The sequence below is a fragment of the Microtus pennsylvanicus genome, chromosome 4 (genome assembly GCF_037038515.1).
Source record: "Microtus pennsylvanicus isolate mMicPen1 chromosome 4, mMicPen1.hap1, whole genome shotgun sequence".
In the NCBI taxonomy this organism is placed as follows: domain Eukaryota; kingdom Metazoa; phylum Chordata; class Mammalia; order Rodentia; family Cricetidae; genus Microtus; species Microtus pennsylvanicus.
In genome coordinates this window covers 48,192,422-48,220,231 of record NC_134582.1, presented here as the reverse complement: position 1 = coordinate 48,220,231, position 27,810 = coordinate 48,192,422, and the positions used below count along the sequence as shown (strand labels likewise).

At 43.6% G+C, this 27,810-nt stretch overlaps 3 protein-coding genes across 15 annotated transcripts in view; all 3 read left to right on the top strand.

Moving 5' to 3' along the window:
* Positions 1-11,114, top strand: part of Apc (APC regulator of Wnt signaling pathway) — an 86,419-nt gene extending 75,305 nt beyond the window's left edge. For all 13 annotated transcript variants that reach the window (XM_075969009.1, XM_075969007.1, XM_075969002.1 and 10 more), the window contains 4 exons: positions 174-251; positions 880-996; positions 2,416-2,630; positions 3,739-11,114. In XM_075969009.1, the coding sequence (XP_075825124.1) occupies positions 174-251; positions 880-996; positions 2,416-2,630; positions 3,739-10,306 (6,978 nt within the window). In that variant the 3' untranslated portion in view covers positions 10,307-11,114. The remainder of the gene's footprint in view (positions 1-173; positions 252-879; positions 997-2,415; positions 2,631-3,738) is intronic.
* The window catches only part of Kif20a (kinesin family member 20A), a 464,558-nt gene that overhangs the window by 144,966 nt on the left and 291,782 nt on the right, over positions 1-27,810 (top strand). The gene's annotated exons all lie outside the window — the stretch shown is intronic.
* On the top strand, positions 16,364-22,669 carry Srp19 (signal recognition particle 19). The gene is made up of 5 exons (XM_075968997.1): positions 16,364-16,497; positions 16,799-16,874; positions 19,482-19,553; positions 19,642-19,753; positions 22,207-22,669. Exons 1-5 carry the CDS (start codon positions 16,457-16,459, stop codon positions 22,338-22,340), a joined length of 435 nt encoding a protein of 144 aa, XP_075825112.1. The 5' UTR covers positions 16,364-16,456; the 3' UTR covers positions 22,341-22,669.

The following is a 27,810-nucleotide window of genomic DNA, read 5'->3' as shown; positions in this document are numbered from 1 at the left end:
GATAACAGAAATGGGAGGCATCTGTCTTCCATCTAGGTAGTTTTGTTCTGGGTCTTGTATAGGTGAAATAGCATTTATAATTTAAGTAAGAACCAGCTTTGAAATTCAGTAGCTAGAAAGAAGCCAGCTGAGGCCGTCTCACTAACGCTGCTGCTCCGCGTCTCCCGTTGCAGGCTACGCTGTGTTCTATGAAAGGCTGCATGAGAGCACTCGTGGCCCAGCTGAAATCTGAAAGTGAAGACTTACAGCAGGTACTGCTTAGAATTTCTAGTGTTTTCCTGGATAGTAACGGTTAATGTACTGATTTATATTAAACTTTAGCTCAGTATTTAGTGGTTTACGTTAAAGTATGATTCCATTAACACTAAAGTAAAGGAAAATATTTATGTTGAACTAATTCCTTTTGACATCCTCGTAACATATATGAGAAATTTACTATAGGCAGAAAATTCCTATTTTTATTATTATAATCAATCATATTTAAATTAGTGGTTTTCATTTATGACCTTTCGAGACATGCAAATGCCATGCTTTGATAATGTAGCTGGAGCATTCCTAATTATAAATGTGAAACTATTTGTATGCTGCTTACATGACACCATGTGTGGAAAATCTGTGTTGTGGAACTGATCAGTGCACTATACTACATAAAGTTGCCTTTGGGTTAAACATGTACGGTACATATATATGGAATGTAATCTTATACCCAGGGACTGTCACACATGTACTAATATTCAAAAAACCAATTTTAAAATCTAAACACTTACGTTGCCAAGCTTTTTAGATAAGATGTATTTAACTTGTAATAGATTCCTATTCTTACCTCTGGCTTTAGAAACAAAAAGGTATGCAAATTATTCTAAACCTGATTATTTGCAGGTTATTGCAAGTGTTTTGAGGAATTTGTCTTGGCGAGCAGATGTAAATAGTAAAAAGACATTGCGAGAAGTTGGAAGTGTGAAAGCATTGATGGAATGTGCTTTGGAAGTTAAAAAGGTAACTTTTAAATGTTCAGTACTGTACTAGGTAATCCACCTGCCTCTGCCTGCCTAGTGCTGGATTAAAGGTGTAAACCACCAGAGAGACCCTGTCTGAAACAAGGAGGGAGGCAAGACCCAACATCAGAGGCTGTCCTCCTTGACTTGCACATGGTGGCGTGCACACACCTATGCTCACACAGACACTTGTGTATTCACCATACACAGGCACACACAGCCTTGTTTAAATGTATGTAGGTTCTGTAGAAAGATACTGCTAAACAGCTAACAGGTGATTAGCCACTGCATGCTGAAAAGGGTACAGGACATCATTCATTGTTAAACTACAGTGAGATGCTATTATGCATACCGTACTGAATTAATGTTAAAAAGTAAGCCAGCCACATGTCAAGGTAGTTGAGCCACTGGAGGCATTCTGTACTATTGTTGGGAATGTGAAAGTGTGTGTGAGCGCTTAGGGAAACATTTGGACAGGATTTATGTTAAACATACACCTTCCAAACTACCCAGCCATTCTATTCTTTAACATTTTCCTACAGGAACAAAAACTAATGTCAGACTCCAAGTAAAATAATTCAGACTGTGTTCAGAATCTAGTTTTTGTTTCTGGTGTTTTCTCTCTACATTGTCTATATTATCCTCCTACAATATTGTCCCCTTTGTGAGGTATTTATATTAAATTCAGACTGCTGTAGCCTTCTTTTTAGAGTACTGTATTGCATCTGTATTGTCTGAAGTGCTTCTTGTCCTAATAGGAACAAATACATTTCTAATGAAGATTCCTTGATGGTATCATAAAAAGAAACACTGACTCTGGAATGTGACCAATTATGACCAGATACATTAATTGTGTATCAAAGTGTATCTGTGGCAGTTACATTTTTTTATATTAGGGAGCTTGGGCATTTTCATAATAACTTTGTTTCTTTAGGAATTTTAAGAATTTGTACATATTCTAGTACTTTTCAGAAGTTACATTATTTTTAACCAACAGCATAGGAATACATATATTTGTTTTTAATACAAATAGAATATTATATAACCTTCTCTGCAGTGTGTTGCCATTTAGTACTTAGATATCCTTCCATATACATACACAGTATATGAAGGTGTTTTAATTGAGTTTCTGTTATCCTCCTGGTATTATTTTGTGATAGTGAATACAATTAGTGAATATCAATTCTGCTTCATATTCTGGGTTCATTAAAGATATATCTAACATCTAAACACTTGGAACAAAGGTCACTGCTTTAATACTATATAATAGGAACAGTGCTGACCTAGATTTCATTTGGCATGCACAAAAGTGTTTGTAATCGAGAAGTTCCTGATTTACTAGTGAGGAATGTGCAGGAAGGAGACAAAAAGAGAAAGGATTCTAACATATGGATGCATACTCTGTTTCCATTGTTAATAGGAATCAACCCTCAAAAGTGTCTTGAGTGCCTTATGGAATCTGTCCGCACACTGCACTGAGAATAAAGCTGACATCTGTGCCGTGGACGGAGCACTTGCATTTTTGGTTGGCACTCTCACTTACCGAAGCCAGACAAATACGTTAGCCATCATTGAAAGTGGAGGTGGGATATTACGAAATGTGTCCAGCTTGATAGCTACAAATGAAGACCACAGGTATATACTAAATTTTATATTACTTTTAAGTGGATTGTTATAGTTTATTTTCTTTAAAAAGACCTAATTATAAATTATTTTTGGCACTATGAAAGCTTTAAGCAAGATGTCCTTACTGCAGTGTGAAGGTAATTACATCTCCAAGTATAGCTCATTTGCATGTTTTTGCTAGTAAAGTGTGAAGTGTCTTATAGAAATTTACAAATAAATAAATGGTAGTTGAGAAGTACAGCCTACCTGTAAAAATATGAATAAAAGTCAGAATATTTTTAGTTCTTTTGTGCCTGTTTAGATAATGTAAAGGAATATAAAACTAATTTTTAAGCAAGAAAAAAACTACTGAGTATGATCTAGGAAGTATAAAGGCTTTAACAATTTTCTAATGGTGTCTTAACCTCAGTCTTCAGATTGCTTAGTCACGAATTGTTCATCATGTGTACTAAACTGTGGAGCTTCAGAAGTCACTTCAGGTTAGGGCAACGTGCTGTCCTGTAAATGTTACATTTTCATAGTGCATATCATGTTCTTTTTAGTGTGCCAGCAACCACATAAAAAGGACATGGCACTTTCACAGGTACAGAGATCATTCTAGAAAGTAAGCTTGCTATTCTAGAAGCATGTGTGCTCCCTGACTACGTAAAGATCTATCTGTCACCTGTCTTCTGCTTCCAAGATTCCTCAGTATTCAACATGGTTGCTCCACCATAAATTAAATTGTCACAGTCCCTGTTTAATTTAGATTTCATAATGTGTTTGTAGTTCTTCAGTTAGGAAACGTACTGTGTGAATGGAGAAAATGTATTTGTTCAAAAATAATTCTTTTTCTCATGTAGTGGATCAGAGTAGGATACAGAGTAAATGAAACCTAACATTCACTTTTCCTACTTTTGGTCTGACAGATGGATACTTTAAAACAGTAAATATTAAATGAACCAAGAGAACAAAAGGAGAGGTGGCTAGCTTGGAGTTGACAAGATAGCTGATAGACTCATATTGTGCTGATTGTGCTTAGTAGTCAGCTCAGGGTTTACAGTTGCTTTCTGTCCCTTTATTTGTTGTCAATAATCACATTTCCCCCTGAATCTTATGTGTTCTTGTTTTAATTCAGGCAAATCCTAAGAGAGAACAATTGCCTACAGACTTTATTACAGCACTTGAAATCTCACAGCTTGACAATAGTCAGTAATGCTTGTGGAACTCTGTGGAATCTCTCAGCAAGAAATCCTAAAGACCAGGAAGCTTTATGGGACATGGGGGCAGTGAGCATGCTCAAGAACCTCATTCATTCAAAGCACAAAATGATTGCTATGGGAAGTGCTGCAGCTTTAAGGAACCTCATGGCAAACAGACCTGCAAAGTATAAGGATGCCAATATTATGTCACCTGGGTCAAGTTTGCCATCTCTTCATGTTAGGAAGCAAAAGGCCCTAGAAGCAGAGTTAGATGCTCAGCATTTATCAGAAACCTTTGACAATATTGACAACTTAAGTCCCAAGGCATCTCATCGTAGCAAGCAGAGACACAAGCCAAATCTTTATGGTGACTATGTTTTTGACACCAATCGACATGATGATAATAGGGCAGACAATTTTAATACTGGGAACATGACTGTTCTTTCACCATATTTAAATACTACAGTATTGCCGAGCTCTTCTTCATCGAGGGGAAGTTTAGACAGTTCTCGTTCTGAAAAAGACAGAAGTTTAGAGAGAGAGCGAGGTATTGGCCTCAGCACTTACCATTCAACAACAGAAAATCCAGGAACCTCTTCGAAACGAGGTTTGCAGATCTCTAGCACTGCAGCCCAGATTGCCAAAGTTATGGAAGAAGTATCAGCCATTCACACCTCCCAGGAAGACAGGAGTTCCGGCTCTACCACCGAATTCCATTGTGTGACGGATGAGAGGAATGCAGCACGGAGAAGCTCTGCTTCCCATACACATTCAAACACATACAACTTCACTAAATCGGAAAATTCAAATAGGACATGCTCTATGCCTTATGCCAAAGTGGAGTATAAGAGATCTTCCAATGACAGTTTAAATAGTGTCAACAGTAGTGATGGCTACGGTAAAAGAGGTCAGATGAAGCCCTCCGTCGAGTCCTATTCTGAAGATGATGAAAGTAAGTTTTGCAGTTATGGTCAGTATCCAGCTGACCTAGCCCATAAGATACATAGTGCAAATCATATGGATGATAATGATGGAGAACTGGACACACCAATAAATTACAGTCTTAAATACTCAGATGAGCAGTTGAACTCTGGAAGGCAGAGTCCCTCACAGAATGAAAGATGGGCAAGACCGAAGCATGTAATAGAAGATGAGATAAAGCAGAACGAGCAAAGACAGCCCAGAAGCCAAAACTCCAGTTATCCTGTCTATCCTGAGAACACGGATGATAAACACCTCAAGTTCCAACCACATTTTGGACAACAGGAATGTGTTTCCCCATATAGGTCTAGGGGAACCAGTGGGTCAGAAACAAATCGAATGGGTTCTAGTCATGCAATTAATCAAAATGTAAACCAGTCTTTGTGTCAGGAAGATGACTATGAGGATGATAAGCCTACCAACTACAGTGAGCGTTATTCAGAGGAAGAACAACATGAAGAAGAGGAGAGACCAACAAACTATAGTATAAAATATAACGAAGAAAAACATCATGTGGATCAGCCTATTGATTATAGTCTAAAATACGCCACTGACATCTCTTCCTCCCAGAAACCATCGTTTCCATTCTCAAAGAACTCATCAGCACAAAGCACCAAAACTGAACATCTCTCTCCAAGCAGCGAGAACACATCCACACCTTCATCTAATGCCAAAAGGCAGAATCAGCTACATCCAAGTTCAGCACAGAGAAATGGTCAGGCTCAAAAAGGGAACACTTGCAAAGTCCCCTCCATCAACCAAGAAACTATGCAGACTTACTGTGTAGAAGACACCCCCATTTGTTTCTCAAGGTGCAGTTCCTTATCATCTCTGTCATCAGCTGAAGATGAAATAGGATGTGATCCGACAACACAGCAGGCAGATTCTGCGAACACTCTGCAGATAGCAGAAATAAAGGAGGACGATGGAACTCCATCAGCTGAAGATCCTGCGAGCGAAGTTCCAGCAGTGTCCCAGAACGCCAGAACCAAACCTAGCCGACTCCAGGCTTCTGGCTTATCTTCAGAATCAGCCAGGCATAAGGCTGTTGAATTTTCTTCAGGGGCCAAGTCTCCCTCCAAAAGTGGTGCTCAGACGCCCAAAAGTCCCCCCGAACACTATGTCCAGGAGACCCCACTTGTGTTCAGCCGCTGCACTTCTGTCAGCTCACTTGACAGTTTTGAGAGTCGCTCCATTGCTAGCTCTGTTCAGAGTGAGCCTTGCAGTGGAATGGTGAGTGGCATTATCAGTCCCAGTGACCTTCCAGATAGCCCTGGCCAGACCATGCCACCAAGCAGAAGCAAAACTCCTCCTCCTCCTCCCCAGACAGTCCAGACCAAGAGAGAGGTGCCAAAAACGAAAGCACCTGCCGCGGAGAAGAGGGAGAGTGGCCCTAAGCAGACTGCTGTGAATGCTGCGGTCCAGAGGATCCAGGTCCTTCCAGATGCTGATACTTTGCTGCACTTTGCCACAGAAAGTACTCCAGATGGGTTTTCCTGTTCATCCAGCCTGAGCGCACTGAGCCTGGATGAGCCATTTATACAGAAGGACGTGGAATTAAGAATAATGCCCCCAGTTCAGGAAAATGACAATGGGAATGAAACCGAGCCAGAGCAGCCTGAAGAGTCCAATGAAAATCAGGAGAAAGAGGTAGAAAATCCTGATTCTGAAAAAGACCTATTAGATGATTCAGATGACGATGATATTGAAATATTAGAAGAGTGCATTATCTCAGCCATGCCAACAAAGTCATCACGCAAAGCCAAAAAGCTAGCCCAGACTGCTTCAAAATTACCTCCACCTGTGGCAAGGAAGCCAAGTCAGCTGCCTGTGTACAAACTTCTGCCATCACAAAACAGACTGCAGACACAAAAGCATGTTAGCTTCACACCAGGAGATGATATGCCCCGCGTGTACTGTGTAGAAGGGACACCTATAAACTTTTCCACGGCGACATCTCTAAGTGATCTGACAATAGAATCCCCTCCAAATGAGTTGGCTGCTGGTGACGGAATTAGAGCAGGTACACAGTCAGGCGAATTTGAAAAACGAGATACTATTCCTACAGAGGGCAGATGTTCAGATGAAGCTCAGAGGGGGAACATCTCATCTGTAATTAAGCCAGACCTGGATGACACTAAAGCAGAGGAAGGAGATATTCTTGCAGAATGTATCAATTCTGCTATGCCCAAAGGAAAAAGCCACAAGCCTTTCCGAGTGAAAAAGATAATGGACCAGGTCCAACAAGCATCAGTGACTTCATCTGGAACTAACAAAAATCAATTAGACACTAAGAAAAAGAAGCCGACTTCACCAGTAAAGCCCATGCCACAAAATACAGAATATAGAACACAAATGAGGAAGAATACAGACTCAAAAGTTAACGTAAATGCTGAAGAAACTTTCTCAGACAGCAAAGACTCAAAGAAACAGAGCTTGAAAAACACCCCCAAGGACTTCAGTGAGAAGCTGCCGAACAACGAAGACAGAGTCCGCGGAAGCTTTGCCTTTGATTCACCGCATCCTTACACCCCTATTGAAGGAACTCCTTACTGCTTTTCACGAAATGATTCTTTGAGCTCTCTAGATTTTGATGATGACGATGTTGACCTGTCCAGGGAAAAGGCTGAGTTAAGAAAGGGGAAAGAAAATAAGGATTCAGAAGCCAAAGGTATCTGCCACACAGAACCAGCCTCAAGCCAACAGTCAGCTAGTAAGTCACAAGCTAATACAAAACATTCAGTAAACAGGGGACAGTCCAAACCAGGGCTTCAGAAACAACCCACTTTCCCCCAGGCCTCCAAAGACTTGCCAGATAGGGGGGCAGCAACGGATGAAAAATTGCAGAATTTTGCTATTGAAAATACTCCAGTTTGCTTTTCTCGAAATTCCTCTCTGAGTTCCCTTAGTGACATTGACCAAGAAAACAACAATAACAAAGAAAACGAACCAATCAAAGAAGCTGAACCTACTAATGCACAGGGGGAACCAAGTAAGCCTCAGGCATCTGGGTATGCGCCCAAGTCATTTCATGTTGAGGATACCCCTGTCTGCTTCTCAAGAAACAGTTCTCTCAGCTCTCTGAGCATCGATTCTGAAGATGACCTGTTGCAGGAGTGCATCAGTTCTGCAATGCCGAAAAAGAAAAGACCTTCAAGACTCAAGGGTGATAGTGGAAAGCAGAGTCCCAGAAACATGGGAGGCATATTAGCTGAAGATCTGACCCTTGACTTGAAAGATATACAGAGGCCAGATTCAGAACACGGCTTATCTCCTGATTCAGAGAATTTTGACTGGAAAGCTATTCAAGAAGGTGCGAACTCCATAGTGAGTAGTTTGCACCAGGCTGCTGCTGCTGCATGTTTATCTCGACAGGCTTCGTCCGATTCAGATTCCATCCTCTCGCTCAAGTCAGGCATTTCCCTGGGCTCACCCTTTCATCTCACACCTGATCAAGAGGAAAAACCCTTCACAAGTAATAAAGGCCCACGAATTCTCAAACCGGGGGAGAAAAGCACATTAGAAGCAAAAAAGATAGAATCTGAGAATAAAGGAATCAAAGGTGGAAAAAAGGTTTATAAAAGTTTGATTACTGGAAAGATTCGATCTAATTCAGAAATTTCCAGCCAAATGAAACAGCCCCTCCCGACAAGCATGCCCTCGATCTCAAGAGGCAGGACCATGATTCACATCCCCGGGGTTCGGAACAGCTCCTCAAGTACAAGCCCTGTTTCTAAAAAGGGCCCACCCCTCAAGACTCCAGCCACCAAAAGCCCTGGCGAAGCTCCGGCAGCCACCACTTCTCCTAGAGGAACCAAGCCATCAGTAAAATCAGAGCTGAGCCCTATTACCAGGCAGACTTCCCAAATTAGTGGGTCAAATAAGGGGCCTTCAAGATCAGGATCTAGAGACTCCACTCCCTCAAGGCCTACACAGCAACCATTAAGTAGGCCACTGCAGTCTCCAGGGCGAAACTCGATCTCCCCTGGTAGAAATGGAATAAGCCCTCCTAACAAACTGTCTCAGCTGCCCAGAACATCGTCTCCGAGCACTGCTTCAACCAAGTCCTCAGGCTCGGGGAAAATGTCCTATACATCCCCCGGCAGACAGATGAGCCAACAAAACCTTACCAAACAAGCAGGCTTACCCAAGAATGCCAGTAGTATCCCAAGAAGCGAGTCCGCATCTAAAGGGCTGAACCAGATGAGCAACGGCAATGGGTCCAATAAGAAGGTAGAACTTTCTAGAATGTCTTCAACTAAGTCAAGTGGAAGTGAGTCAGATAGATCAGAAAGGCCTGCGCTAGTACGCCAGTCTACTTTCATCAAAGAAGCCCCAAGCCCGACCCTAAGGAGGAAACTGGAGGAATCTGCCTCATTTGAATCCCTTTCTCCATCTTCTAGACCAGATTCTCCCACCAGGTCCCAGGCACAGACCCCAGTTTTAAGTCCCTCCCTTCCTGATATGTCTCTGAGCACACATCCGTCTGTTCAGGCTGGTGGATGGCGAAAGCTCCCGCCTAATCTCAGCCCCACTATTGAGTATAGTGATGGAAGACCAGGAAAGCGCCACGATATCACACGCTCCCATTCCGAAAGTCCTTCCAGACTGCCAATCAACCGGGCAGGAACCTGGAAGCGAGAGCATAGCAAACACTCCTCATCCCTCCCTCGAGTGAGCACTTGGAGAAGAACTGGAAGCTCATCTTCTATTCTTTCCGCCTCATCAGAGTCCAGTGAAAAAGCAAAGAGTGAGGATGAAAAGCATGTGAACTCCGTGCCAGGACCCAGACAAGCGAAAGAGAACCAGGTACCCACAAAGGGCACATGGAGGAAAATCAAAGAAAGTGAAATATCTCCCACAAACATGGTTTCTCAGACCGCTTCCTCAGGTGCTGCCCATGGTGCTGAATCAAAGACTCTGATTTATCAGATGGCACCTGCTGTTTCTAAAACAGAGGACGTGTGGGTGAGAATTGAAGACTGTCCCATTAACAACCCTCGGTCTGGAAGGTCTCCCACAGGTAACACCCCTCCAGTGATTGACAGTGTTTCAGAAAAGGGAAATCCAAGCATTAAAGATGCAAAAGACAGCCAGGGAAAGCAGAGTGTGAGCAGCGGAAGTCCTGTGCTCACCGCGGGCCTAGAGAACCGCCTGAACTCCTTTATTCAGGTGGACGCCCCAGAGCAGAAGGGAACGGAGGCGAAGCCTGGACAGAGCAGCTCTGTGCCTGCAGCAGAGCCCAGTGAGACGTGTGTGGTCGAGCGCACCCCTTTCAGTTCAAGCAGCTCCAGCAAACACAGCTCACCTAGTGGGACTGTTGCTGCCCGAGTGTCGCCTTTTAATTACAACCCGAGCCCTCGGAAAAGCAGTGCAGATGGCACGTCAGCCCGGCCCTCGCAGATCCCAACGCCGGTGAGCAACAACACCAAGAAGCGGGATTCAAAGACTGACAGCACAGAATCCAGTGGAGCCCAAAGTCCTAAGCGCCATTCTGGGTCTTACCTCGTGACATCTGTTTAAAAGAGCTGGGAAGACAAACCTAGGAAAAGCTGGTTTTATCACAACTGCTGTATAGAGACTTTATTTCAAAGAAAACTTTAAAGGTTGAAAAATTTTGTAAATAGGTTTGACTCTTGTTAGAGGGGTTTTGTTCTGGAAACCATATTTGATAGTCCACTTGGTCCTCATTGGTCATTTTGGAAGGCACTCTTGTTAGGTAGGAAAGAAATGGTAAAGCCAAGTCTATTTGTACAGTATGTTTCACATGTATTTAAGTGGCATCCATCCTTCATCCTTTAATTATCGCTTATCTTAAAATAACGCTACAGATAGATGCTATATGATATATTGCTGTTATCAATCATTTCTAGATTATAAAATAAACTTACATCAGGGAGAAATTGGTATTTATGCAAAAATAGTCCTTGTGAATCCATCTAATGTCATAATTAATCATGTGGCTGTGAAATTCACAGTAATATGGTTCCTAATGGATATGTTTACCCAGCCTGCTTTGCTTTACTGCATGAATGAAGCTGATGGTTCAGTTTCAGAGGTAATGATTATTGGTTCTGTGATCACATGGTGTGCATAGGATAGCTACAGTGTAACAATTCAGATCTGTGTAACTGTAAAACATTGAATGGAACTATTTTACCTGAACTAGATTTTATGGAAAGTAGGTAGGATTTTTGCTATGCTGTAACTGTTGTATATTCTGGTATTTGAGGTAAGATGGCTGCTCTTTTATTAATGAGACATGAGTTGTGTCTCAAACTAAATGAACATTTCAGAATAAATTATTGCTGTATGTAAACTATTACTGAAATTGGTATTTGTTTGAAGGGTCTTATTTCACGTTTGTATTAATAATTGTCAAAAGGGCCTCTTTTAAAAGCTAAATGTAAAGTTTTTCTTGAGATTCTATGCATTAAGAGTAAAATTCCCTCTTACTGTAATAAAGACAATGAAGAAGATTGTTGACACTTACCCATTCCTAAAATTTATTTTTATGTACTTAGCACCTCTCAAAGCTTGATGTCCCTCCACTTCTTTTCTTACTACTCTGGAGTCTGATTAAAGCAAATGCCTGGAATAGCACAAGACGGGGACAGATCGGCCCACATAGAATAATAGCTCCTTTTCCTTGATAGGATTCATACTTGAAACATTGGTTTTTGACAGGTATCACTTGTGTCTTTCAGGCTTTACAGTGCAACTGTCTTACCCCGTCATCTCCACCATGTTGAAACTGGGTGTGAAATTAATGCCTGTCACCGCCCTATATGTTAAAGTAGATTGTTTGTGACCAGGTATAATCAGTATTTTCTCATGCTCAAAAAATACAAGTCAGTGAAATGTCAGAGATAAATTTAATGCTGTTAGAATAAATTTTAAAGAAAGATAAAGGTGACTGCCATCAAGCCTGAAGACCCACGTGGTAAAGGAGAGAGTCAACTTCCCGAAGCTACCCTCTGACCTCCACACACCTGCGTGTGCACACACGAAAGGACTGCCTAGGGCCAACAGGGTGTCTCAGCAGGTAACTTCCACACATGCACCATAATTCAAAAGTCAAAAGGTTTCTTTAGTTCCTGCCTGTTAAGGACAATTTTGTTTTTAATGGGTACAGTGATGAGGTGATTAGTGCCCACTTCCCATATGGCAGAGAGACTCCGTTATGAGGGAGAATACACTGATACACGTAATTAGCCAAGAGTTTCAATTTTTGTCAGACTTTATCTGAAATGTGTGTGGTTTTTTTGTTTTTTTTTTTAACAATATCCCATCATGTTCTCCTGGGCTGCCGTAAGCATCGGGGATGGGAATGTAGTCATAACTGTCTTTCAGTCCTAATTTCCGTTAGAATTACTGCACGCCAATTTTTATAAGCCACTTCAAGTATTTCTGTGGAAAGATAGGAGGTATTAGAATAAATTGCTTTTTAGTACATGTCTTTAAAAATTAATGTTCAAACTAAAAGAAGAGTTCATTCCACCTGTTGGAGACTAAAATCCCCATGGGCAGCCCTACTGAAAGGGTCTGTCTGTGTTGTCCCTTGTAGTTGTTGGGTGAAACCCTCTGGCTAGAGGTAATGGCTGTGGAAATGAAGGAGTTTCCTCCGTTCTGTTTGGAAAGTTCACTGGGTGATGTCTTAACTGGTAGCAAGCCAGCTTCTGCTTTAACAGCACACTAGCCCACTCTTGGGGATCGGCTACTACTCAGCAGGCTATTCAAAGGGCAGGAGCCTATTTAGTTTGGACTACAGCAAAGAAAACTTAAGGTAGCAGTTTTCAGACAGGTAGGTGTGTTTGGGTCATCAGAAGTGTTTATTAAATCACAGCTGGGCCCCACACCTCCAGTTTGAGAGGGTTGATCTGCAGAGGGTTGCAAAAACGAGTTCAGGGATGATACGTGGCCTTATGGGGTGGGGACCATAAAGAACCACTGTCCTTAGTAGCCACAGCACAGCTCTTAACACTTAAACAACTGGACCTTTAATCTGCCGAGGAAGCTCCTTGGCATGAAAGACCTGAATATTGAGTTGTCCAATTCCACAGCCTATGTCAACTCACAGTAGGGAGTAAACTCGCCAGACTAACAAACACACAGTTCTCAATACATCCACTGCATCTGAGGATCAGCTTGTGTTAAGGAGACAGCTCCCGTTAAAGAGCCTTATCAATATGTAGTTTGCATATGCAGTATGAGACTATGAAAAGAGAAATTGGAGATGAGAGAAAATGGGTTGTAGGTGAAAGGAAAACCACCCACTTGTTAGTGCACGGTAGCAGTGATGAACCAATGGTAAGCTTTGCAGATCACCGGGGCACTAACCAGGTAACGGAGGAAATAAGATAGGCCCTGTGGGAACCAACCAGTACTGTTCGTGCGGGCAGAATTTTCTTTATGTGTAAAATGTGGATCATATTGCCACAAAGTTAATTGAAAAATGAGTTTGTTGCTGAAAATAGGAGACAGTTGCCAGGATTTCTTACAGCTAAGAAAAGAATACCAGAAATGCAAGAATTAAACTGCCCAAAGTTAAAGATGGGTTTGTGTGGTCAGATGATTAAAATCTCCCAAACAACTTTTCAAGAGTTGAGGAGGCTAACATGGAGTGTGTCTTCTTTCTCACTTTCTACTAGCCGGTTTCCCTCACATGCCGACCTTAGAATACTACTCTGTAATGTGGAAATCTATGAACTGTGACTTCTGTAAACCCACGTCATTTTCCTCCTGTTCTCTTAACTCTGGTCTACAAAAATATGTTCTGCTTTTTGTTAGGCCATTGATGCATCTTTCAAACTGTATGTTCTATATGTGTAATACTGTTCTTGGTGCTAAATATACTTTCCTCTGGTATTCAGGATAATTTTTCTCTATATTTCTGTTCACTTACTTTCTTGAAGTTACCTGATTGTTATTTTTAATTAAAAATGCTTAATGTATACTAGTGAAGGTTGCCATTGAATATAAGAAACACTAGGAAAAAACATCTTTTGAAGGAAGCGCCAGCATTACCCGTCCATTTATTCACACTCTTGGGACCTAAACACTTTATCCCACTGATAAACCATTGAACCATGTGCCCAGCCTTTCTCCTGATCATGACTGCACCTGAAGACCTATGTGGCCTGGGTTAGATAAACTAAATTGACTAGGCTAGTCAGTTTGAGATAAAAGTCACAAATTTTCTGGCCTGGTGTGGTGACACACACTTGGGGGGAAGGGGAGTAGGAGGGTCAGGAGTTCAAGGTCATCTCTAGTTTGGTGGGGCGAAGGCCAGCCTAGGGTATATGCTGGCTGCCAGCCTACCTCCAGGCTCAGTGAGAGACCCTTTTCTCAAGGGAATAATGCAGTGTTAGAGTGGGATCCTGACCTCTGACCTCCATGTGTGCATCGGCCTGACCGCCCATGTGCACATAGACCACACAGGTTTCGGCTGGAGATTTAACTGAGAGGATCTGCAGACTAAAGGCTGACTTAGGACCGTGTAACAAGCCAGGCAAGAAAAAAGGGAGCAGATTCATGAAAGAGCAATTAAGAGACAATCACTAGCTACCAGAATTCCCCATTTCTGTTTTCCTGACTTGGCGTTTGTGAACTAACCCCAGTTCCTAAAGTGACTGGAAGCTAACAAAGCCACACTTAAACACATCATCATTGGGTTTGGTAATGGGGGAGAATCAAGTGTGCAAGCCAAGTACTTCTACCAGTGATCCACACTCCCAGCCTATTCAAAAACAGAGAAAAGGAGGAGTCACTGTCAAAAGAACTGGACTGATGTCAGATTCCCACAATACTAAATGATAAGATTACCACAGTATTTGCATCCCTTGGAAGGAAATAAAAACATCCCTTTTGTCTAAAGTGCTTTTATCATTTGAGATTCTCTCAAGTTTCTTAAGTCCTCTAAACAACAGGCTGTCTTAGTTAGGGTCACTATTGCTGTACTGAAACACCATGACCAAAGCAGTGAGGGCAGGAACCTGGAGTCAGAAGCTGTTGCAGAGGCCATGGACAGATACTGTTTATTGGCTTGCTCGGCCCACTTTCTTACAGAATCTAGAACCACCAGCCCAGGGATGGCCCCACCTATAATGTGCTGGGTCCTCCCCCACCAGTCTTTAATTAAGAAAATGCCCTGCAGCTTCCCTGCAGCCCCGCTCTATTTCTCAGTTGAGGCTCCCTCTCAGACAACTTTAGCTTGTGCCCAGCACACAAGGTCTGTTTAGAATATCAGCTCACAAAATGTGAGAGCTAGAAAAATAAGTCTTGAGAACTGTGATAGAAACGGCCTCCAGAACAGACCTACTGCAGTGAAAACCTAGCTGCTGCTCCTGACACCAAGATAAAAATGGGTATGGCCCTCATTTGGTGCTGCCTGCTCCCCACTGAAGTCTTGCTTCAGTGAGTGAGTGAGTGACGAGTGATAGGTTACACACTGAGCTATCTCTACGGAGGAGGCGAGGTCTGTAAGACAAGGATTGTCTGAATCTCCTGGGGGCCCTTAGAAAGCACTGGGAAACCAGGGACCACGACACAGCCACATCGAAGCATCAGTTAAATACAAAGTAACAATTGAAACAATCAGAACAGTGAATAAAAAGGTAAATAATTGTGCATCTCAGTCCAAATTCTCCTGTCTTATTTAGGGCTCTTGTGCTGTGAGGGGAACCATAACCACAGCAACTCTTATGAAGGAAAACACTTCATCGGGTGGCTTACAGTTCAGAGGTTCAGTCCGTTATCATCATGGCAGCCTGCAGACAGACATGGTGCTGGAGAAGGAGCTGAGAATTTTGCATCTTGATATGCAGAGTATCAAGACACTGGGTGTATCTTGAGCACAGGAGACCTCAGAGCCCACCCACAGTGAAACCCTTCCTCCATAAAGCCACACCTCCTAATAGTACCGCATCCAATGAGTTTATGGGGGCAAATCACATTCAAACTACCATAATCAAACAGGAAAGATGAAATGCTTGGTAATTTTAATCTTGTGCTTTTAGTCTTACACTAAAAATTAAATTATTTCTACCCAAACTGGGAAACAAGGGTTAGAAGTGAAGTATAAAAGCTTATAGATCCCTAAGGATTTCTCCACAGGTGACAGTGGAAGAACACTGGGGGGGAGGAAAACATTGGCGAGATGTGCATTTTCCTGTGCACAACTCACTGGGTCATCAAAACAAAAAGACAGGAAAGAAAGGGGGGAACTAACTGGGAAGAGGAAGGCCATTCAGGAGTAGGAGAGGGACCAGAAGGTACTGGGGAGTTACTATCTAGATATGTGTATATGAAATTATCAGTAAAACACATTGTTTTGTGTAATTAATACATAGATATGCTAGTAAAACATTGAATTATTTCAACTCCACCGACTCCCCTTGGTGAACGGCCCGCTCTACCCGGTGGGCAGCCAGCGGAGGTCACTCCTGAGCGCCAAGGGTCCGGTCCCCAGCCACCCTGCACTCTTCTCGCGAGAAGACAGCCGCGCAAGCCACGTCACTCCGCGCCGGAACCAATTTATGAGGGACAACCCGCAGCCGGCCGCTTTGTGGGTATGACTTCCGCCGGAAGGGCGGTCAGCCTGCGAGCTCCGAGTCAACTTCCGGCTGGTGAGCTGGGCTTCGGGCTGGCGGGGCCGTGGGAACACCCGTGGAGATGGCTTGCGCTACCGCGCGGTCCCCGGCCGACCAGGACAGGTGGGTCCCCAGGAAGGCTGGCCGCCGGGCTGGGGCTTTCTCCTCCGCCAAACCCCGTGCACCGCACTTCGCTGCTGCGCTAGGGTCGCTTTCAGAGAGGCTCGCTGGGGTCTGCTGAGTTTTTCCGTGTCGTGTAAGAGCGCGTCCCAGCCTCGGGAACTCTTGACTGGCGCTGTGTCAACTCACAGTCGCCGCCTTGTTCTGTGTTGAATAGATAATGTCTCTGCGATGACAATGAAGTTGTCCGCTTTAAATGACCACTTAAGTTACCAGCTGTGCTTTTTTGTGTGTTTTGTGGCAGGTTTATTTGTATCTACCCCGCTTATTTAAATAATAAGAAGACCATAGCGGAGGGGAGGCGGATTCCCATAAGTAAGGTGAGTGGGTGACGTTGGCCGATGAAGGCTTGGGGGAGGTCGCCTCGTTATGGCCACGACTGCCCTTTGAGAGTGAAGAGCACAGTAGCCAAGATTTGAAGCGCCTCCCATAACATTGGTGAGACCTGAAAGACACTTGCAAAACGAAATGGGATTCTTAATGACCTGTTTGTAAATGAAAGGAGGCAAGATTATGCCAGTCTTCTCAATAACAGCACAATGTGCTTGATGCAGACTCAGGGTTTTAACGTGAGTTAAAATAAGAATAAAGGTTTGTACTAAGTGCAGCTTTGTTGAGTTTTGTCTTTTTTTTCTTTAGAGTATGAAATCACTTTCAAGTTAGTACTTTGGGAAAGTAGATGTGGGGATGGGGTGTAGCTCCATGGTAGACCCATTAGTCCATCATGTGGAAGCCCCGCTAAGTGAGGGCAGGAGTAGGCAGGTTGTTGGAGTTACAGTTCTAATTTGGAGCTGATCTGCTAATTTAAGCTTAGAAAAATGTTCAGTGCTAAATGAGAGATCTCATAGATTTTATTTTATTTTATTTATAAGACAGGGTTTCTCTGTGTAACAGTCCTAGCTGTCCTGGAACTCACTCTGTAGACCAGGCTGGCCTCGAACTCACAGAGGTCAGTGTGCCTCTGCCTCCTGAGTGCTAGGATTAAAGGCATGGACCACCACCACCTGACTTTTAGAGTCCTTAAGTTTTATAATCAAATGAGGTCTGAAGCAAAGAATTAGCTATTTTTATATGAATATGTCTTATGTGACTGTTACTTCGAAGAGAAAAATCCACCTTGCCTCTTCCCAGGCACTGTTGAGATAATACACATCTCGGCGCCGTGACAGACTTTTGATAACCGCTTCCAGATGCTCTCCAAAAATTTCATTTTTTAAAAGAAAATTCATTGGTGTGTAGCTAACAAACTTAACGAAAGTCTGTACGTGCATAAATTGAATAGTTTTCATACAGGGAGCAGAGCTAGTTACAGCACCCATATTTAAGATACAGTATGCCTGGCCGGATGGTGGTGGTACATCCCAATACTTGGGAGGCAGAGGCAGGCAGATGAGTTGGAGACCAGCCTGGTCTACAGAGTGAGTTCCAGGACAGGCTCCAAAACTACACAGAGAAACCCTGTCTCGGAAAAAAAAAAGAAGAAGAAGAAGAAAAGTGAGTTTGCCAGAAGATTCCTTCTGTCTGTCTCCTCCCTGTTCTCACTAATGAAAGGGAATGTTGTTCCGATTTCCAACATAGGTTACCTTGGGCTGGTTCTTCATTTTCTATGTATGGTATTATTCACTGTGTACCTTTTTATCTTTTTCACAGATCTTTATAAAGTTATGAAATTCATTCATACTGTTACTGGAATTTTTCATGTTTTGTTGCTTGGGAATGAATGAATGACCTCAAATAGGCCAAGCAAGTGCTCTGTTGCTAAGCAACACCCCAGTGTCGTTTAACTCTTAATTGCTCCAAGCATGAGTTTCTTAGCTGCAGCACCATTGAGAGTTTTTGTATTTTAAAGATGTATTCTGTTTCTATTGTTGTGTATATATGTAAGTGTCTATGTGTGGGAATGTGCACGTGTGAAGGCCAGAAGAGGGCAGCAGATCCCTTGGAGGTGGGGTGTGACTTCCTGATACCGGTGCTAGGGACTGGACTTGGGTCCTCTGCAAGAGCAGCACAAGCCCTCAACTGCTGAGCCATCTCTCCAACCCCTGTTGACATTTCTGAGTCTGATAATTGTTGTAGGCTACTGTCTGTGCATTTTAAGGTGCATGATAGCATCCCTGGCCTCTTCCTGCTAGATAACAATTGCCTTTCTTGAGTTGTCTTGAAGCAGAACTGTCTCCCAACATGACCAAATGTTCCTGGAGTAGAGGGTGTGTAAACTTTCCCTGCTACAATGTATCTCTTTGCAGAACTGCAGATCCCACACTCCTTTCTTCTGTTTCTAGTTTGAGGCTCTTACAGATAGTGCTGTGGACTAAAGAGATGACTCAGCAGTTGAGAACACTTACTGCTTTTGCAAAGTACCTGTTCCCAGCACCCACATGGTGCCTCACAACCCTCTGTAAGTCCAGTTCCAGGGGATCCATGGACTCTATGGGTACTCTATGGGGACTTTATGTGCACAGACATGCACATAAAATAAGTAAATACTAAAAATAAGCAGGACGAATATATACTATGATTATGCTTATAGAGTATGAGCTTGCCTTTTGCACTTCTGTTGAATATATGCCTGAATTGCAGGGCCATAGGGAATCGTATGTTCAGCTTTAGGAGGTAACAGTCGGTGTTGTAGAATGCTTGTGTGTGTTCCCTTCAACCAGCAGTTTGCTGTGTTCAGAATATCATACTAGGTGCTAGGAGATGCACTGATAGTATCCTTTCCCTTACATATTTTATGTTGGAAGAGAAAGAAACACACGCCTGTGTTGTTCCTGAGAATTTTTAAAATAAAATAAGTGGACTTAATAAAAATGGACAGTAGGGTTTGGTCTGTGTTTGGGTCATAATATTAGAAATTATTTATACAACCATATAGTAATATTCACGTAAAACTCAGATGTTGAGTGTTTTTGTTTTTAACTGTTCAGGCTGTAGAAAACCCTACCGCTACTGAGATTCAGGATGTATGCTCAGCAGTTGGACTGAACGCATTTCTGGAGGTAGGATGTGAGTCTCTCCTCACTGTTTTATACTTACCTCCCTGATATAATAACTCTCTGAAAGTCTATTTTCTTTTGTTGGTGTTAGAAAAACAAAATGTACTCCAGAGAATGGAACCGTGATGTTCAGTACAGAGGCAGAGTCCGGGTTCAGCTCAAACAGGAAGATGGCAGCCTCTGTCTTGTGCAGTTCCCGTCACGTAAGCTTTCAGAACGAATGACTAGGGCTCTGGGGTAGTTATACCACACATCTGTAGCCCAGCACTTAGGAAGTTGAGGCAAGATTGCGGCAAGGTCAGTCCTGTGTGGGCTATAGAATGAGTTCAAGACCAACCTGAGCAACTTTGTAAGGCCTCGTCCCGAAGTAGAAAACTTAAGAAATCGAGAGATGAAGCCAAGCAGTAGATTGCCTGGCATACACAGGGTCCTGGGCTCAAGCCCCATACGGCAAACAAGTAAATGGAATCTAAGGAGCAATATTGAAGAAAACAGACATGTTCATAGTGTGGTACCACTCATGTCAATTTAAATATTAATACTACTCTTTACTGATGAATATATGCAATAATACTTACTGATAGAAGTGCTTCTTGAAAATGGACTGGAAGGACTCAGTGGTTAAGAGCACTGGCTGCTCTTCCAGAGGTCCTGAGTTCAATTCTCTGCAACCACATGGAGGCTCACAACCATCTATAATGAGATTGGCGCCCTCTTCTGGCGTGTGGGCATACATGGAGGCAGAATGTTGTATATATAAGAGATAAATAAATCTTTGAAAAAAATATTTTTAAGAAAAATAAAATGGACTGGAAGCTAAAATACCCATTTTTAAGACAGTAGTTACCTAGTGGCAAGGAGTAGAGATCAAGGGACTAAGAGAACACTGAGGGCTGGGAGAGGACTAGAGGGTGAAGGTATTTGACCTGTGCCAATCCCTGTAGCCCATGTGAAGGTGAAAGAAGGAACAGACTCCACAGTTACCCTCTGATGTGTTTGCCTACACACATATCAAATGCGCGAATACATACACAGGATGATGGTTTTAGTTCAAGAACAGAAAATAACATCATCTTTAATATTTTCAATTTTTAATGTATATATTTTAATTTAAAGCTGTTCACTCTGTTTTTTCCTTTATTTTAAACTCTTCAATTTTAATTTAATTAACTTATTTATTTTGGTTTCTTGAGACAGGGGCCTTGGCTTTCCTGGCGCTCATTTTATCGACTGGGCTATCCTCAAATTCACAGAAATATGCCTGCCTAGAGGGGTGTTAAAGGCATACACTACCGGCCAGGCAGTGATGGCGCACGCCTTTAATCCCAGCACTCGGGAGGCAGAGGCAGGTGGATCTCTGTGAGTTCGAGGCCATCCCAGTCTACTAGAGCTAGTTCCAGGACAGTCTCCAAAGCTCCAGAGAAACCCTGTCTCAAAAAACCAAAATAAGGCATACACTGCCACCACCTGGCTAAATTCTTCAATTTTATTAAAGTAAAAATGATTACATTGTCAGGCTAAATTGACAGTGTAATTGTTTGTTTTTAATGAAATGGATTGGTTCTTAAGTATCACTTGCTACCAAAAACTTCAGATTCTAATTCAAGATAGGCTGGGAAAAGTGCCTCGGTGGTGAAAACTCACCTAGCAGCACACAAATGTGGACGGAGGCTGCTTGTTCATTTCCAAGCCGCCCAGACCCAAAATAATCACTCAGAAACTATATTAATTACAACACTGCTTGTCCTATTAGCTTATGTTCTAGCTAACTCTTGAACATCTCGTATCAACCCATCTCTGTTAATCTGTGCATTGCCATGAGTCGTGGCCTACCCGCAAGGTTCCAGCATCTGTCTCCTCCGGTGGCTACGTGGTGTCTCACTGACTCCACCCACTTTCTCCTCTACCTCTGCTTGGTATTCCTGCCTTACTTTATTCTGCTCTGTGATAGGCCCAAAAGAGCTTCTTTATTAACCATAATAAAACATATTCACAGCATACAAAGAGGAATCCCATACCACACAGAAATGCTTTCTGGTTTGCGTTTCTCCTCAGTATTTTCCCTTACTGCCTCAAAGAACCAAAACTTGATGCACACACACCACACACATAAAACCTTTTGATTTGAAAAGCAGCTAAAAATGTTGAAAGATAATACTTCTAATAAGACAGTAAAGAGACATCAAAGCTGTGTAGGTTGGTATGTTGAAGCAAAAAACACAGCTCGTAGTTGGAGCAGGAGTGTGTATGTCTGTGTGTGTATGTGCGTGTGAGAGAGAGAAATCTGGGCCTAACAGTGAGGCTCATTGTTACTTACTGTTTTTTCAGGCTAAGAGCCCTGTGTTTCAGTGAAAGGTATATTGATGCTCTACTTTTGCTGTGTTTAGTTTGTTGAGGTTCATGCCAGTTGCTGGTGCCAAGACAATAACTCTTGGTTCAGACTTAGTGTTGGAGATGGAAGTGCTCACTGAAGCCTCCAGTGTTGCTCCTGCTCTTACACCCTGCTCAGGAGGTGCCCCTGAGCAGACCACAGTCCTCGGCAGTTTGATTTTTAAAATAGCTGTCCAGCTATTTCTAACCCGGTGATGTTCAAGTCAGTGACATGTTATGTCTTATTTCCAAGATTGTTGCACTAAACCTCACTTCTGGTTTTTAGGTAAGTCAGTGATGCTGTATGTAGCAGAAATGATACCCAAGCTAAAAACAAGGACACAAAAAACAGGAGGTGCTGACCCAAGTCTTCAGCAAGGAGAGGGCAGTAAAAAGGGGAAAGGGAAGAAGAAGAAGTGAAGTGTGAACGCAAAGCACACGTCCTACTGAGACACGGGCATCTCTGTGCCTGCGGGAACAGCTTTTGTGTCGTTTACTGAACTGTGAACAAGTATGTCTCCCATCTTCATCACCAGAGCTAACAATGAGATAAGTTTACATCAAAAGTTTGCATCTAACTTTTATACTGTAAAAAGGAAAGATTCTGTGTGTAGAAGAAAGAAGAATATTTTTAACAGATAATGACTGTAACCAATGTAACGTCCCATAAGTTACTTGAAATCCTGTATCTGTTTGTCTTCTCTGTAAACATATGTTTCAGGTAAATAAGTTTAATAAAATTTGAAATAAACATTTTGTTCACTTTTTAAGTTAATGAAATAAAAAATTAAACTGGCTTTTGTAGCTCTCACTTACGAGGCAGTTAATACCAGCAGCGGAGGTGGATGAGAACAGAGCCAGCTGAGGTGTGGCCGGTGTAGTGAAGCAGAGGACGGTCTGGAGGGCAGTGGGAGCTGCACCCTTAGCCTGCTCTTCCGCCAGAAGTTCTCTTGGAAGCTCTAAGCTTGCTTATCTGTCAGTCTTAGGGCCCTTGGCTCTGGGCTGGAGAGAGCTTAAGGGGCAAAGGGCTTGCTACACAAACACAAAGACCTGGATTTAAATCCTGATACCCACACAAAAGCCAGGTACAGTGTTGTGGGTAAAAGACAGGCAGATCCCAAAGCTGAGCTACAGGTTCAGTGAGAGACCCTGCCTCAAAATAATATGGGGAGTGAGAGAGGAAGACACTTGATGTCAACCACTGGCCACCTCACATGCATGTGCATGAACACACATCACATACAAAACATGTCAAAACCAATGTCAACCACTGGCCACCTCACATGCATGTGCATGAACACACATCACATACAAAACATGTCAAAACCAATGTCAACCACTGGCCACCTCACATGCATGTGCATGAACACACATCACATACAAAACATGTCAAAACCAATGTCAACCACTGGCCACCTCACATGCATGTGCATGAACACACATCACATACAAAACATGTCAAAACCAATGTCAACCACTGGCCACCTCACATGCATGTGCATGAACACACATCACATACAAAACATGTCAAAACCAATGTCAACCACTGGCCACCTCACATGCATGTGCATGAACACACATCACATACAAAACATGTCAAAACCAATGTCAACCACTGGCCACCTCACATGCATGTGCATGAACACACATCACATACAAAACATGTCAAAACCAATGTCAACCACTGGCCACCTCACATACATGTGCATGAACACACATCACATACAAAACATGTGAAAACCAATGTAACGTCACCTGCTATAATCTAACATCCTAGAGGTCAAGGCAGGAGGACCAGAAATTCAAAACTGCTCTCAGCTACATACATATTCAGTTCTGGGTCAGCCTGGACCACATGAGAAATGGTCTCCAAACAAATCAGACATTGTTTCCACCAGAGTTCTCAAAATGACCTGCACTTGAGCACCTGGAAGTGCACTTTCTTTGAGGAAACTAACTCGGAATGTGATGTGGTAGTCCCCTCTGTGTGCTGTGATTACCATTAATGAATAAAGAAATTGCTTTGGACCTGTAGCAGGGCAGAATTTAGCTAGGTGGGGAAAACTAAACTGAGTGCTGGGAGAAAGGAGGCAGAGTCAGGGAGAAGCCATGGAGCCACAGCCCAAGACAGATGTGCTGAGATTTTGCCGATAGGCCATGACCTCGTGGTGATGCACAGATTAAAGGAGATGGGTTAAATTAAGATGTAAGAGTTAGCCAATAAGAGGCTGGAGTTAAGGGCCAAGCAGTGATTTAAATAACACAGTTTCTGTGTGATTATTTTGGGGCTGAGCAGCCAGGAATGAACAAACAGCCTCCAACAACAGGAATGCATTTCAAAGCACTTGGTGTAGTGGTGGCTGGAGCTGTTGTGGCACCTGTCCTCTGGCACAGCATAACTGCTCTGCTGCCCTCTTGAACTCTGGCTGTGGTACCAGCAGGAGGCCTCACTGAAAGCCCACCCTAAAGACATATAGGGAATTAGGGGGTGCTCATGGGTCCCACCCCTCCCAGGGGATGTCAGCAGTGGCTGGGGTGGGGCAGTGGTAGTGGTAATGTTTCCTTCTGCAGTATAGTCAATCATCAGTCACCCATGCTCCTGTAAGGAACCTGTTGTGATGATTTGAGTAAGAATGCTTTGCATGGACTCATATTTGAATGCTGAGTCATCAGGAAGTGGCACTACTTGTAAAGGATTAGAATATGTGGCCTTGGAGGAAGTACATCACTGGGGGCTTCAAAGGCCCAAGGCAGGCCCAATGTCTCTTCCTGCTACCTGCAGATCCAGACAGAATTCTCAGCTACTTCTCCAGCACCATGTCTGCATGTGTGTCAACATACTCCCACCCAAGATGTCACAACCAAGCCTCAATTAAATGCTTTCCCTTCTAAAAGCTGCTTTGATCATAGCCAGATGATGCTTTAAATTAATTTAAATTAAACTAAAGGTTTAAATTAAATTAGAGGGTGCAAGCCTTTAATCCCAGCACTTGGGAGGCAGAAGCAGGCGGATCTCTGTGACTTCAAGGCCAGCCTGACCAGGACAGAGTTCCAGGACAGGCTCCAAAGCTACAGAGAAACCCTGTCTCGAAAATCAAAAAAAAAAAAAAAAACTTGCCTTGGTCACAATGTCTCCTCTGAGCAGCAGGATCCTGGCTAAGACACTAAGCTCACCAAACAGACTTGGGTGAAATCATTATTGTGGACTGTTAGTTTTGTCTGGGGTGAATAGATGTGTGCTCATCTCCCCAAGAAAACCTCACATAACGTTTGCTGCCCGATGTGGAGCACGACAGAGCTACGGATGAGTCTGGGGGTGCACTGTCTCCACTGTTAGTGAAGAGCCGTGAAGCTGAGGTTATCTGAAGGTGGGGTGCTCACAGGGTTAATCCCAATATTGTCATCTTTTCAGCATTAGCAGTGGCATTGCCCCTGCCCCAGGAAAGGCATGCAGCTAAGCATTGCCCCTGCCCCAGGAAAGGCATGCAGCTAAGCAACCCTCACGAAGGTCGAATGTCCCTGGGAAGAATCCCAGGGCAGCAAAGGAAAAACACCTCCCCAATGAATGGGGCCTACCTGGTGAGCACAGAGATGCCCCCAAATAGCTGATGTCTAAAGAATATTTTACAGGCTGGAGAGATGGCTCAGCAGTTACGAGGACTTGCTACCCTTGCAGAAGACCCAGGTTTGAATCCCAGCACCCACATGGTGCTCACAACCTCCTTAACTCCAGTGCCATGGTATGCAACAGGTATGGCCTCTGTGGGCATCAAGCACACATATGGTGCATAGACACACATGCAGGCACTCACACGAATTTTTAAAGAAAACATACATGAGCCGGGCGGTGGTGGCGCACGCCTTTAATCCCAGCACTTGGGAGGCAGAGGCAGGCGGATCTCTGTGAGTTCGAGACCAGCCTGGTCTACAGAGCTAGTTCCAGGACAGGTTCCAAAGCCGCAGAGAAACCCTGTCTCGAAAAACCAAAAAAAAAAAAAAAAAGAAAAGAAAACATACATATCTCACAGTCCTTGAAAGCAGTGTATGTGGGACAGGATCTTAAGCAGGCTAAGATGTCAGTCAGCGCTGTGGCCTGTGCTCTGGGCAATAAGACATGCAACTGAGGCTGAGGTATTCCTAGAAAAAGAATTACCTGTATACAGGAGGAACAGACATGTGCAGAGACAGACACGCAGATGTTAGCATCCACACTGGCCTCTGAGTTGGCCAGAAAAGTGAAAGGGGAAAAAACGAGATGGAGACATTGACTTGCTCTGCCTCACAGTGCGGTGCACATGGGAAAGTACAAACTAGGTCTGTGTCAGGTATCCCTTCCTGGAGCCCAAAACTCAGAATCAGGAAGCAGAGAGGGAGTAGAGGGACAGGAGACAGCCCGGGTCTGACCGTACACACAGAGGAGGGGACAGGAGACAGCCCGGGTCTGACCGTACACACAGAGGAGGGGACAGGAGACAGCCCGGGTCTGACCGTACACACAGGAGGGAACAGTCCATGGTACAGCATGAAGGACACTATGAGAGAAAGAAGTTTGCCTTCAAACTGGCTGCTTTGGAAAAGACTTAACTGTTGGGTACAAGGACTCATGAAGCCCACGTGGGCCAGAAACAAGCTGAGGCTAAAGGTGACCTTGAACTGACCCCGCCCCCTTCTTCCTCTTCTACAGGATTAGGATTACAGGCCTGAGTGCCACCAGTCTGGTGTATGTGGTACTGGGGACCGAGCCCAGGCCCAGTGCACACTAGCCCAGCATTCTGCCAACTGAGCTACACCCAGCAGAAAAACTAAAAGAATGTTTTTATTATTGTGTGTGTGTGTGTGTGTCTGCATGTATGAGCACGTGGGACATGTGTATGGAAAGAATGACGTGTGTGTGCGTGTATGAGCACGTGGGACATGTGTATGGAAATGGTGTGTGTGTGTGTGTGCGTGTATGAGCACGTGGGACATGTGTATGGAAAGAATGAAGTGTGTGTGTGTGTGTGTGTGCGTGTATGAGCACGTGGGACATGTGTATGGAAAGAATGGTGTGTGCGTGTGTGTGTGTGTGTGCGTGTATGAGCACGTGGGACATGTGTATGGAAAGAATGACTTGTGTGTGTGTGTGTGTGCGTGTATGAGCACGTGGGACATGTGTATGGAAAGAATGAAGTGTGTGTGTGTGTGTGTGTGTGTGTGTGTGTGTGTGTGTGTGTGTGTGTATGAGCACGTGGGACATGTATATGGAAAGAATGACTTGCAAGAACCAACGCTCTCCTTCCACCGTGTGGGTCCTGGAGATCAAACTCAGGTTGTCAGGGTTGATAGCAAGTACTTCTACCCACTGAGCTATCCTGCCAGCTCCAGGAAAGACTTTTCATTGTTTCATATTTTATTTACTTGTATGAATGTCCCGTGACGTCCCGTGGGGCAGACTGCAGTGAGTGACGTCCCGTGGGGCAGACTGCAGTGAGTTGTCTCCCAATACACACTAATCACGGGTAGATGTGACCGGGTGAACTGCTGTCTTTAGGAGCCTTCCTTTCACACTCCAGCCTCTACAGAAGTACAAATCGAGGCGTGGGGTTAATAAAATTCAATTTTCATTCAACTATTAGATTTTACTTTATTTTGTGGGAGTTTTTTTTTTCCTAAACCAGATTTTAGCAAAATTTCAAGTAAATATGGTGAACGAACACAGATTGTGGCTAGTTAGTTATGGGAGGACGGTCACTCTGAAACAGCGTGGCACCGCAAGACGTCCTGAGGTCAGAGAGGGCTCTGTGTGTAAGGGCGTTGGCCGCCAGCCCTGACAGCCTGAGCCGGCCCCACCACTTGGTTGAAGGAGAGAGACGTCTGTAAACTGTTCTCTGACCTCCGCAAGTGCACTGTG

Bases quoted from the DNA above. Each gene is read 5' to 3' on its own strand.
- Srp19 (XM_075968997.1), top strand. From the start codon at position 16,457: ATGGCTTGCGCTACCGCGCGGTCCCCGGCCGACCAGGACAG. The intron at 19,554-19,641 runs GTAGGATGTGAG...TGTTGGTGTTAG, and splicing joins GACTGAACGCATTTCTGGAG to AAAAACAAAATGTACTCCAG. The intron at 19,754-22,206 runs GTAAGCTTTCAG...TCTGGTTTTTAG, and splicing joins TCTTGTGCAGTTCCCGTCAC to GTAAGTCAGTGATGCTGTAT.